We start from the raw sequence: 13,805 nt of genomic DNA on the forward strand, positions 1-13,805 counted from the left end.
AATACATAAAGCTTCAGTTCAGTATTCATAATTTTCCTTTACTGTTCTAATTCCACAATTCCACATCTTTTTTCTTTTTTCTTTTCTTTTTTTTTGGGTCAAGACTTGCGGGGGACCTGTTATTAACGGTAAATTTTCATATCATTGTATGACACTATCGTGACTCTCATTCCCTTTTAAGTGGAAAAGGGAACAAGTAAAAAGCATGGGTATTTGAATCTTGTCAGAAGTACTAAAGAAAAATTTATGCAAATTTAGAAAGACACAAATAACTGCAAAGACCTGGAGAAATATCATGTGAATATCATCGTAGGATGGGATTGTGATGCTGCGCTTCAGGTAGCTGACAGTTACTACAATTTCCATAATGCTCATTGGAGGCGGCATTTTTAAGAGCGTTCTGACCCTGGTGAGCTGAAGGGCTAATTTGAGAAAGAGATGGTGTGAACTGTGTCCTTTTATAGGCTATAGACAGGGTTTTGTTAAGTAGATACTTATTGAATGCATGACTTACACTGTTGGATAAAGAAATGGGGGCATTGCCTTTTTTCCCTGGAGAAAGCAATGAAGTAAAGACACTGCGTGCCTTACAGAGAGAGCACATATGTACCGCCTAAATACTGGATTGAAGTGTTGTTGACATCAGGTTCAAGTTGTATGCCAGCATAAAGGAGGATCTGGGAAGAGCTGTAGGAAAAGGTTGTTTTACAAAGAAACCTGGAATATCAATAAATGTACTGTTGGATTTTATTTGAAGGGTTAGAGAATAAAGGACTAATATGAAAAAAATTACCCACTCATCAATTATTCATCAAATAAATGTTGTTTAAGCACCCTGATAAGCCTTGCAGTACAGGAATGAGAGACCCAGACCCTGCCTTCAGGGAGATTACATTTTCAAGGAAAGTCACAGGACAGTGTGATGAGTGCTGTAGTGGTTTAAAAATGTGCAGGAACTTGCGTGCACAGTGGGTCCCCGACCAATGAAAATTGCCCATTTTTTGGATCCAGTTTTCCTCACCTTCAATTCCATTCTTCCTCTAATTATCATTTTTAAAAGTAACAATTTTCAGAAGTTAAAAAAAAAAACCTAAAGGATTATCTAGTTCCTTGCTACTGAGAGGGTGGTCCATGAATACTGACATAGCATCAGTTGGAGCTTCCTAGAAAATGCAGAATCTTCCTAAAAATGAGCTGCACCCCAGACCTACTGAGTCAGAACCTACCTTTTAACTATGCCCCTCTCCCCTGTAATTCTTTTTCTCATTCAAGTTGGAGAAGCACTAACCCATTCCCCTTCTTTCCAGCAGGTTTTATAGATGAAGGGATGAAGACAGATTGTGCCCTTTAAGTCCTCTGCACAGTAGCAGAGCTGATATTAAAACTCAGCCCATCTGTTTACTGATAGAGTCTAGAATGTCTTTTCTAATATCTGTTATTTCTTATCTACTGCCCTCTACCTTTTTACTCTTCTGTTGGCCTCTGTTAGTTTCATATTGTCAGATCTTCAGCTTCTTACTCATGTCTCTTTCTCTCACTGTCTTTTGTAGTTCTGTCTTTAAACTTCTCTGCTGAAGGAGAGAATGGCATAGGCTAATCACACTATACATCAAAAAGAATGAGCATTTTTATTTATTCTTGATTTTGGGAAAATTTTTTACCTGTTTCTCTCATTTTTTTCAACTTGTTGCTCAGAACTTACTTTGAAGTCAGCAGGAATTCTGTGTGTGATTAAGAGTGATAGAATTGGGGCTCCTGGGCGGCTCAGTTGGTTGAGCCGACTCTTGATTTTGGCTCAGGTTGCGATGGATCGAGCCCCACGTTGGGCTCTGTGCTCAGTGGGGAGTCTGCTTGAGGATTCTCTCTCTGCCTCTCCCTCTGCCCCTCCCCCCACTTGCACGTGCTCTCTCCTTTCTAAATAAATCTTTTTTTAAAAAAGATTGTGATATAATCTGTGATATTAGAAATTAGAATCTCCTTACTGATGAATTTATATTCCTTTCTTTGTTACATAGGATTATTTTATAACAATCCTTTTGCTCTTTGTATCAAACGTATGGAAAAAACTGTCTACCCTCTAGTTTCTGGATAGGAATAGGAAGCCACAGCTACTCTAGTTCCTGAAGTAAGTAGAGCAGGGCTTCAGGATTTAGAAGTTTGTCTTAAGTTTTTTTCCTATAGAAAATAAATATCTAAGTAGATAAATACCCCATGTTTTAAGGTGGACTTTGTCATAGAGAGATACATAGCAGGATAATATGACAATAATAAAGAAAAGCAAACAATCAGTGATAAGACCATAGTAGTACAATGCCTTCAACAAAAGTCAGCCACTCATCTTTTAAGCCACACCCTCTCATAAGAGGATTATTTTCTCTTGTCGTGTAAGTATTTTAGTTTATTTTTAACTCTGGAATATATTTTGATTTGAGTGACAGAACCATAATTTCCATGAATAGATAGATAGTAAGCCTTTCCTGTAAACTCTGAAATAAAATCAGTTTTTGTTTTTTCTTGTTTTCATATGTGTTTTTCTTCCAAGTCACTAGCGCATCTTTCTAACAACTCTTATTTTATAGAAACGTAGTTAATGTCACTTCCTGACTTTGGAGACTGTATGATTAAACATTGTTCCATTTCTGTTTCCTTCCTTTTATCTTAATTTCTATCAGTAGTGTATAGAAACAGACTAATTTTAAGTAAGATATTTTGAAACCGAATTAGCTAATCCAGAGCTATTCTGCATGTATAGTTTTAGTAAAGCTGACAGTTTAAATGGTGGGACATTGTAATGAGAAATTAAGTTAAATTCATTTAGGCTAGATCTTAGGAACTGACTGAAAGGTAGGATTTTTTGTTGTTGCTGTTTTAAAAATATGTTCTTTTCCTCAGCATAGAACATAGAAATGTTTTTGCATTACCAAGCATAAACTAGACATTAGATTAATAACCTATAAAATGCTGTTTAGGTTTTAGAAATATAAATTTCAGTATCTTTTTATAATGTATTAGAAAACAGTTTTTTTAACCCTATATATTTCATTATCATTCTTCTCTTAGAAATGTTACTTGTGGCAGAACCCTTATTACAAAATTGATTCAAGGTTGCATATTTGAATATTAAGGACAGTTGACTCATTTTAAATGAAATATTTACACACATATGAGGTAAACGCTTATAGCTTTAGAGAAAAGCATATAAGTTGGTTATATTCATGGCTAAATAGGATCTTGCTATCAAAGAAAAAGAAAAATGTCTTGAGTGTGATGATTTTCATTTAAAGAAATCATAGAACTGTAATTCCCCTAATTTTTACCCCAAATATAACCGTACTGTTGTCCTCAGTATCCAAAAATATTCCAGGGAATGGCTTCCATTGCTCTACCTCTTCAGTTTACTATTCTTCTCCTGCTTTAGGCAAGGAGGGCACAGCTTCCAAACTTGCACTGATACATTTCACGTGTTTAATATGAAAGACAAGTTTCTCCTTAAAATACTTATGTTCTGTCTATGTAGTCTTTCATCAACTTTTCATGCCCAGCTTGTCCTATTTTATAGCAAGGTTTATTTCTGGTCTTTGTTCTCTAGGTCTCTATAAAACTTAATGTGTGCTATATGTGATAAAACATTATTTTCAAAAAGCTACTCACAAGAATTGGTCTCATATGTTTAGTTTTAATGCCATGTATTTTTGTCATGACTCAAAGAAAACTGATCTGCATTTGGTCAAATTAGCAAAAAAGCTAAGTTGAAATATTATAATTCCTAACACGATCATTCCAAACAAATTTATTGCTTAATGAATTTAATGTTATTTTGTTCTCTCTAGATAAACGTGTGGAGAATTGGCCTCTGATGCAGTCTCCATGGCCTACACTTTGTATAAGTACTCTTTATCTCCTGTTCGTGTGGCTGGGTCCAAAGTGGATGAAGGACCGAGAACCTTTCCAGATGCGTTTAGTGCTCATTATCTATAATTTTGGAATGGTTTTGCTTAACCTTTTTATCTTCAGAGAGGTAGGTTTACTAAAGTCACCTTATTATTCCCCAGGGTTATTGAAAATTAAGAACTTAGAATATGTAAAACCATCATTGTATATTGAATCCCAAGATAACTGTTGTCTACTCTAAAAGTAAATTTTACTTTATTGACATTCTTATGTTTGGATAACAAAAACATGAAACATATGGAAAGTATAGGAGAGTTATTTAAAATGGAATGTTGAAGCAGACACACTAGATTCCAAAATAACCATTATTAACTGACAGTAGAAGTTATTTAACTTTTCTGAGACTTACTTTCCCCATCTGTAAACTGGGGATAAATACCTGCCTTCTAGATCAGAGATAAGTGAAATAATTTTTTCAGAGTGTTTGGCACATATTAAGTAGTCAGTAAATAGTTGTAGCTCTTTAGTTATAATTCTTACTCAGCAGTTTCAGGTTTGGTCATATTTTGATCAAAATATGCAGATGTAAAATACTGATTTCGAGTTAAATCCTATTACATAATATCATTGTATTTGGGGTTGGAACAAAAATGAGTTAACTGTTATACACTGTTGCTGCTAATCATCTTGTACTTTTCTGGACTCCAGCAAGTTCTCCATGACATTCTGAAAAGAAATCCTAAAGGTTAGATTGACATAGGCATTTTTTAAGTTGTAAGAGTGGAAGGAATTTTTTTCCCAAGTGGAAGGAATTTGTTTCCCAAGAGATTCCTCATTAAAATTCTGTATGAACCCAGAGAACTGGACTGGTGATGCTAGGAAAATAAACACTACTCTCCTTTAAAGAAATCTGTAATTGACAACTTAGTCTATAGAATCTCAGCTTCATAAAAATAATTTATTTGGATACTTTGACCTCATTTGTTAGATATAAACCACATTGGATCAAGAATAGAAATCAATGCACCTGTTGGATCTGAGTCATGGTTAATCAAAATTTCTCTTGATATAATAAAGTAGATAAGAGTTGAAGTCTCAGCTAAGAGTTACATGTGATTTTTAATTTAGCTTCCAATTTTAGAATAAATTGACACACAGCAAATTTTAGAAACTCCCAACACATTAAATGTTTAATGAATTTCAATTTTTTTTAGATAAAATTGTTCTTTAAAATAATTTGAAAGGTTGCATGTTGTATTTAGTGTTTTTAAATTCCATATCTGCTAAAACTTTATTTTAAATATTATTCCCCTTTTTTTCCAGTTATTCATGGGATCATATAATGCAGGATACAGCTATATTTGCCAGAGTGTGGATTATTCTGATAATGTTAATGAAGTTAGGGTAAGTACATTTAAAATACCATTCATCAGTAGAAGTGGGTTTAACTTTATAATCCCCACTCTGAAAAACATACTTTCATTGAGTGGTAAAAGTATATAGGATTGTGTTGAGTCAGTAAAGCTATGCTTTTCTTTAAAAGTACATAATTAAAAATGTTTTCATAGCTATAGTGTCCTATTTGTGTGAGAGTGAATATGTGTTGGCTTACTAGAATACAGTACTTAAGAACAAAAAATTTCCATGTTTAATGTAAAGATGATATTTTGGATTTTTGTGTTTTGGGTCAAGAATAGAAACTCATAGAGTCTAATTCATTTGTTAAGAGTCTGAGGAAAAACAAATGTTGTATAAACTATGTAATGTTTAGTAAGTTAAGCATAGCACAATTGTATAGGTTATAAACTCAGTTTTTATTATATTTGCAGAAAAATAAACCATTGGTAATATAATGTTATATTTTACTTTCTAGTCACCCTTGACATACAAAGATTTATAAACAGATTTCAGTTATATACTGTCTTCTTTGTTGTTTGTACATAGGACACACATCATAGAAAGTGGTAACATAAAAAATGTTGAGTTTAGTTTACTCTTACAGTAGGGTTCTTGTAAAATATTTTAAAACATTTACAGAGGTCACCTCTCACTGGATCCTTGGATCCTTAATCTCAGCATGTAACCTAATCTTTCTGTACCATCTGGTGTCTTAATTAGAGCCTAGGAAAAGAAAGGACTTATTCATGTAAGTAGGATTATATTTATGACCTAGGAAATATTTGTTATTTTTGTTTGTGTGTGTTTTAGTTTACCACTTTAAAGATTTTACTGCCTAATACAAAGTACTGTGGTTAGGTATTTATTTTGTTGCACATGTTAAAGTGAGAGACCAAAGCTAACAGAGACCAGTTGCTACACAAACATACTTGCAAGAATATCTGAGGTATAGTATAGGCTAAGCATGAACAACTGAAATACCTTTACAAAGTAAGTATCTCAGATTTTTCTGCCACATTGAAAAACATAGCAGTGTGAAGGTATTTATAGCTCTGTGTTCAGCAGTTTGGTACTTCATGACATCTAGCTATGTAAAACACTAAAAATTTTCTCTAAATCGTTGCCACTGGGTAAATATAGACTTGGACTCTTTCTTTCCCATTTTTTTCCCCATGGATAGATGCCTAGGTTTCACACCTACTTAGGCAAAAATGATTCCGTGCCTTGTACATTTTGTGCAATAAAGATTGTTTAGGACTAACTTAACAATAAATAGAAAACCATATGATAGTGTCACTGTGGTATTTATAACATGCTTTTCCTTTCTTTTTATAGATAGCTGCTGCTTTGTGGTGGTACTTTGTATCTAAAGGGGTTGAGTATTTGGACACGGTGTTTTTTATCCTGAGGAAGAAAAACAACCAAGTCTCTTTCCTTCATGTATATCATCACTGTACAATGTTTACATTGTGGTGGATTGGAATTAAATGGGTCGCAGGGGGACAAGGTGAGTATTTTGGGACATATCTGCATATATTAAATTATGTATATGTGTTGGGTAGAAAAGTAATGAGAAGCTGGAAATTTGACTTGGTCTTTAACTTGCTTGCCTAGTTAATTATTTCTGTGTTAATTTCATTTTAAAGAAATACGAAGAAAAAAAGAAATTTGAAGAAAGCAAAGTTTTGGCTTTTTATCTGTGGCTACTTAAGTACCTAAAGATTTACCTGAGAGATAAGCATAAACTAATCTTAAACGTAGCAAATAATTTTTGATGGGGAGCAGTTATAGTGGTTCTGACTCAAAGGATACTGAGCTAGGGGCGCCTTAAGCGTCTGACTCTTGATTTCAGCTCAGGTCTTGATCTCAGGGTCGTGAGTTCAAGCCCTGCATTGGGTTCCACACTGGGTGTGGAGCCTACTTAAATAAAAAAAAAAGAGAGAGAGAGACAAAGGATACTAAGCTTTAACTTCTCAGTTTGAAGCCTCCATCACCAGTCGAAGCCCAGAGCCCACTCTTGCTCTAAAATGGGCCTTAAATGAACCTGTTGGTTCTTACTCAAAGGAAATTGTAAATAGCCTTGTTAAAGAGGATCTGAATTCAGTTTGTTCAAGATATTTCTTCAGCTTTTCAGATGCCTGTAAATTGAAGATGATTTACCTCACTGAGTTGGAAACAGACTATTTCTCTGTTGGGGACCCAGGTTACAGGTCATTATAGTAGTACAGTTTACCTTCTACTTTCGTTAAAACTGTTTAGAACCCTAAGAAATAAGTACTATTTTGTTGTTGATATGTGTATATTGATATGTTTATGTTGATATGTTGGTATGCCATCTGAAGGCAATAATGAGGCTTTAAAAATCTATTTTTTAAAAGGTCCTTTTTATTTTATTATTTTTTAAAGATTTTATTTATTTGGGAGAGAGAGAGAGACAGAGTGTGAAAGGGGGGAGGATCAGAGGGAGAAGCAGACTCCCCGCTGAGCAGGGAGCCCAATGCAGGGCTCAATCCCAGGACCCCAGGATCATGACCTGAGCCAAAGGCAGACGCTTAACCGACTGATCCACCCAGGCGCCCCTTATTATTATTTTTTTAAGTAATCTCTATACCCCACGTGGGGCTTGAACTTACGACTCCCACCAAGATCAAGAGTCCCATGCTCTTTCAACTGAACCAGCCAGGTGCCCCATTAAAAATCTATTTAAACAATTATATGTACCATGACTTTTTTCCCCGAGAATAATACAGGCAGTAGTTTCTATATTATGGCATACTTAAGTCACTGGGGTACTCCATTTGGAAGCTTGCCACTGTGAAAGCCCTTTGCATTTGAAGAACACTCATTTTTATTTATAGGCTAAAAGCCTGAGTCTAAACTTTAAAAATACCTGATGTGATCTGAAGAGAAGTCTTTTCCATTATTACTACTTTACAATTTTTATTCCTAATCTGTACTCAAGAATAAATGTTAGAAAATAATGTGGATTCATTTATTTTATGTCCAGATGGCTTATTGCCTACTAAAATTTTCTGTATCTTATAATTCTGTTTTTCTGAAGCATTTTTTGGAGCACAGCTGAATTCCTTCATCCATGTGATTATGTACTCATACTACGGGTTAACTGCGTTTGGCCCGTGGATTCAGAAGTATCTTTGGTGGAAACGATACTTGACCATGTTGCAGCTGGTGAGTTAAATGCTTCTAAAGTTGCTTCTGGCAAAACACTGCAAATATTTGAATTTACTAATTTTAAACAATTTTCTATTACAAAGTTGAGTTTCTCTGTGCTCCAGCTGTGGGAGTTGAGGCTGCTTGGCTCTGAGCTTCTTGTTCATAGACCTAGTTGTCACTGCCACTAATTTTTTTAATGTTCTTAAAAGACTAAACACAACTCTTGTCTAAGAGAAATGTTCTTTAAAAATATTCTGTGAAATGGATGAGTCAAGATCTAATAAGCACACCGTAAAGTACATAGACTCATATATGACCAGAAAAATAATGTAAGTTCTCTGTCAGGTGATTTTTTTAACTTAAAATGTTATTATTACCTCTCTTCATCCTGCTCTTGTTTGAATTTTGTTTTCTATTCTATTTTTCAGTCCTTGTTAACAGATCCCATACATTTAGGATATAAAAGTTGAAAAGAAGGCACACAACCAAGGAAAGGGTGGGATCAAGGAAGAGAACAAAGACTAGAGAACTCCTCTTAATTCTCCAACACACAGTCCTAGAGAGCAGAGCTAGGTGTTCTCAAATCCTAGCCTTTAGAGCAGACAATTTTCAGCACATACCCCTCATGGGACTTCTTGTAGCATCTGGGTACCTCAGTGAAACATTCAAGCAAGGTGCTAGCCCAGTCATCAAAGTGGAAATCCACACCAACCTGGTCGCTGTTCTTCAAGCCTTGGAATTTATTATAATTTGCTGTAATCATAGCATGTGCACAATTTATCAGTGGGATCACATTTGGAAATGCTATTCATCTCTGCTTTAAGTTGCTAAACAGCTGGCTGGCCGGACAGGAAACACAACTTTTGGGGAATGCTGGGTGGGAAAGATTCATTTGTAACTAAAATGCTACAGGAAACTTCCTCCAGTTTTTATGTAAGCTGTTTATATAGTTGGTGTAATTCATTTCTCTTGGTAATTAGAAAATGGGCACAAGAAAATGAAGAGATGACAAAAGTCATCTGAACTCTTTATATCTACTTTGTTGGAGTCCTCACTTGAGCCTCCTTGAGTGATGTCATAGTTAATCACACATATATACATAATCCTTTTGGCAACTTAGGTTCTAAGAACCATTGTCAAATCAAAAGTTCTTAAAATCTGGATTTTACCATGGAGAATTTAAAGTTTTTTAGTCTGATCTAAATTTGGGGCTTACAAGGAATAAATGAATTTAATCATATTTAATATAATAATTAATATGGATAATGCTGTGCTTAAAAGAGAAAACACAATTGCCCATTCCAAATAGGTTGTTAGTTTCATGAAGAATTGAATATTTCTAAGCCAGAAGTTCTCACAACAGTTAATCATGTAAGTTAATCTTGTAAAAAGAACCCTTGTTAACACTGTGGATAATAATTCTTATATTGAGAACCACTCATTTATTGATATATTGGAATTTCAACTGATCTGCCTTATCTGAATTACAAAGCATCTTAATTTGGCTTTTCTTCTTTTAAAAACTTTTAAAGTTGAAAGTGAGTCTTTTTGCACTTGTTCTCAAATATCTACTGAATTTTACCAAAAATCTTAATTTGTAAAGGATAGTGTTAATTCATTTAGAGAGGGAGAGAGAGCGAGCACATGGGGCCAGGGGGTGGGTGGGAGGGTAGGAGAGGGACTCCCCGCTGAGCAAGGAGCCCTACACAGGGCTCGATCCCATGACCCATGAGATCATGACCTGAGCTGAAACCAAGAGTTGGACGCTTAACTGACTGAGCCTTCCAGGTGCCTCAAGGATAGTGTTAATTCAAATACAGTATTACCTGTGTGCTATTTTGTAAGAAATAAATAATGAACACTTTCAATAGGTTTGTTTTTAAAAGTATATGTACCATTCCACTGATAGTTTTGTGGAAAAAAGTCAGTCTAAAATGTGGGAGGAAAACAAATATCAAAAAGAGTATATGGTACTGTTAGTTTATTCTCTTAGGCCATTGATATTCCCTCTCATTAATAACATCATTCAACATTATCCAGCAAATACTCATTGAATCCAGACCCTGTGCCAAGGACTCCTCATGGAGCAACACAGAGCCATACCCTCTGAAGTTATACACTAGTGGGAAGATGGACAATAAAGAAGTTAAGAAGTCCAGATAGTTTTGTTATAAAGAAAAAAACCCACACCAAACAAAAGCCCTCATTAATGGGATTGAGAAGGCCAGCTGGATGGAGTTCCTTTGTCCTAGCTGGCAGAAAGCCCTTGCGGAGGGGATGACATCTGAGCTGCAACCTGATGGATGAAAGGGAGCTGGAGTCTATTGAACTTTGGACAGTGTGGCAAGATTTGGGCCTATCTTAGCTAGACAGAAGATTCTGATGTTGTTAGAAGTTACTTACAATTCCTACATTGTTGTTTGGTTTTTCAGGTTCAGTTCCATGTGACCATTGGACACACAGCGCTGTCTCTTTACACAGATTGTCCCTTCCCAAAATGGATGCACTGGGCCCTCATTGCCTACGCGATCAGCTTCATATTTCTCTTTCTTAACTTCTATGTTCGGACATACAAAGAGCCTAAGAAAGCAAAAACTGGAAAAACAGCTGTGAATGGTATTTCAGCAAATGGTGTGAGCAAATCAGAGAAACAACTAGAAAATGGAAAAAAGCAGAAAAATGGAAAAGCAAAAGGAGAGTAAATTGAACTGGGCCTTAACTGTTGTTGACAGTGAGGAAGTTCCCATTTCATATAAAATTTCAGGGAAAACAGAAGCAAATGAGGGTTTGGAGGTGGAGAGAAAAAGGCAAATGTGCTCTATGTCTTAGTAACCTTTAGATAGAGTAAAGTGTTAAATACAATGCCCGGATGTTTTATTTATGAAGTTTTATTTTAAACATTTTTTTTTTATTAGCCTTGATGTTGTCCAGACCAAAGCAATCATTATGACTTTGGAGGCTCTCCCTCTGTTCACATCCATTTGTCTAAAGCATGAGATTTTTCATGTATCTTATATACATTCTTCAGTCTGATGATCACAGAAACACAGTATGAATTTTTTGGCTAAATTAGTATTACCTACTGATTACAATCAGTTACCTTACATTTTCTGGTCCAAAGCTGGAACTGTAGATACTTTAAAATTTGCACATTTGAATTCATTTGCTGACTGGAATGGTCGAATCTCTCCACCTCTAGTCTGAATATACCCTTTTGGTTGTAATTAAATTAAAAAAATCTGATGATCTCTGTAGATTCTTAGAGGCTTGATGATGATGGTGTTGGTGAAAATAAGAAAGAATTACAGTAAAATTCTGTCTAGCGACCCAAAGGTCACCATGACTTGTGGCACAAATCACCGTGGGAAACAATTTTTGTGATGAAAAGGCAGCCTTTCAATACTCCTATTACTATCAGAAATATATTATGAAAATTAAGATTATTGTCTGATTGGAACATGAAACAACTCATCTTTATTAGTAACATCATAAAAGAGTTACATTTATGTGCTGTTAGAAGAGAGTATGTTGATTTTTATCAGGCTTTCCTTGTTTTGATTTGTGGCTGTTACCGATTTTTCATATGTGGAAATATACCTACCTCTTCTGTTGGAAAGAACATTTAAAATTAAATAAATTTTAATTAAAAAATCAAGGAGTCCTCTAATGTAAATTTTAATACTAACTTTCGAATCCGCTAGTATTTTTTTGCTTTTTTTTTTTTTTTTTTTACAAATAGCATACATTCAATTTTTCTGTGAAACTATCCTTCTCTTTCAATATGTTTAGTTTTGGAGTGATAGTTTCCTTACAACAAAGTTGCAAGATCTTATTTATTAACTAGATATGAAGTGTAAACCCATTTTGGTGCAATATTCTTGACTCCTTGGTGCTAAAGATCATTAAATTTAGTGTGTGATTGTTACATGGTGTTCATTGTTAAGACAAAAAAATGAATAAAAATAAGAGTAGTCAGAACCAGAAAATGAAGTTTACTATTTACAAATGAAGTGTTTCATGTAATATAAATGAACAACTGGAAATACACTAGCAAAGAGAACTTGTACATTGTCTTATTGCATAGGTTGAAGTGTTAAGGGATGTTGACCAGGGATCATTACAGAAAGAAAAAATGTGACCAAAAAAAAAAAAAAGCATGAATATTTCTAAGTATCTCAACATGTCAAAACTGCATGTGCAGGATGTATGCTGTTTGTGCAGACAAACTATTTTAGAATATTTTGTAAACTATAAAATATTTATTGTGCATTAAAATTACACACTTTTTCCCCCTGAAGGCATGCAGTCATGAAAAATACAGACTATTTGCAACACTTAACAATGGTTTGACCTGAAAGGATTCGACACCTTTGTCTTTGCTGCTCTGTGTGTAATGACTAGAGATTTGTAAATCTTTGTGAACATGCTGTACTGATTCCCCAGACCTATTCATTCCCTGCTACCTGATTTCAGCACAATAAATATACAACTGCTGTGGGAAAAATGATTTTTTTTGTTAATCAGTTTATTATGTAAATTATCTGCTAGATGTTTATTTGATTCAGTTGTTAATATTCAAAATTCTTTTCTGCTGCCAATTTCTACTGTAGAGAAAAAGTGAAACTAAAATATTCCTGGAGAAAAGCTTATTTCTTTTTATGATGGCATATTTTTACTTTAAAAATCAGTCGCCTTTGGAAGAGCTTTTGGATCCAGACATAAAACTTAAAATTTTCTTCTAAACTACTCTTGCATTTGTCATTTCAAATGTAAGCTTTAACATTTTTTAATGCTGTGGGTTTTTTTGGTTCCAAAAATAAGGTGGAGGAGCCCTTATGTTCTTACATTAGATCATTCAGCTCTTATTACAGTTTTTAAGGTTCTTTATCTAAGATGACTCTGAGCTGTGATATGCAGCCTGTTCTGGTAGCTTTCATAATTTCTCAGTCATCACACTGAGTTGCATGCCTCATACCTAAAAATCAGTTGAGGAGGACTGCATCTTTTGGTAAAACTTTGTCAGTAACTAAAGAAATGTTTCTTACACAGAAAACAGGGAATTTATTAAATATTTGCAATGGCTAGAAATACCTTAGGCATGTACAGTGCATTTTCCAGTAGAATCATCAATGACTGTATCTCTTTTTTTTCTGTGTTACTCTTGACTTTGTTTTGCTGATGGACACTGACTAATGACTGGTTTCAGTTTTAGCATTATTAATTTAGTCATTCTCTTTTTCTCTCTTTCCACACACTTCCTAGGTATTCAAAAATATTTTCATATGGATTTTTATGTTCACATTCTAGAACATAGAATCTAGTGTTTTGTAGTTTTAGGAATG

At 34.6% G+C, this 13,805-nt stretch overlaps 1 protein-coding gene across 1 annotated transcript in view; it reads left to right on the plus strand.

The window, feature by feature from the left end:
* Positions 1–12,118, plus strand: part of ELOVL4 (ELOVL fatty acid elongase 4) — a 32,131-nt gene extending 20,013 nt beyond the window's left edge. The window contains exons 2-6 of the mRNA XM_028108127.2: positions 3,831–4,018; positions 5,215–5,295; positions 6,625–6,796; positions 8,351–8,478; positions 10,896–12,118. Of these exons, the coding sequence (XP_027963928.1) occupies positions 3,831–4,018; positions 5,215–5,295; positions 6,625–6,796; positions 8,351–8,478; positions 10,896–11,165 (839 nt within the window). The 3' untranslated portion in view covers positions 11,166–12,118. The remainder of the gene's footprint in view (positions 1–3,830; positions 4,019–5,214; positions 5,296–6,624; positions 6,797–8,350; positions 8,479–10,895) is intronic.
* The last annotated feature ends 1,687 nt before the right edge of the window (positions 12,119–13,805 follow it).

Source organism: Eumetopias jubatus, unplaced genomic scaffold (assembly GCF_037043125.1).
Source record: "Eumetopias jubatus isolate StellerSeaLion01/CBP00866 unplaced genomic scaffold, mEumJub1_p1.0 scaffold_6, whole genome shotgun sequence".
Taxonomy (NCBI): Eukaryota; Metazoa; Chordata; class Mammalia; order Carnivora; family Otariidae; genus Eumetopias; species Eumetopias jubatus.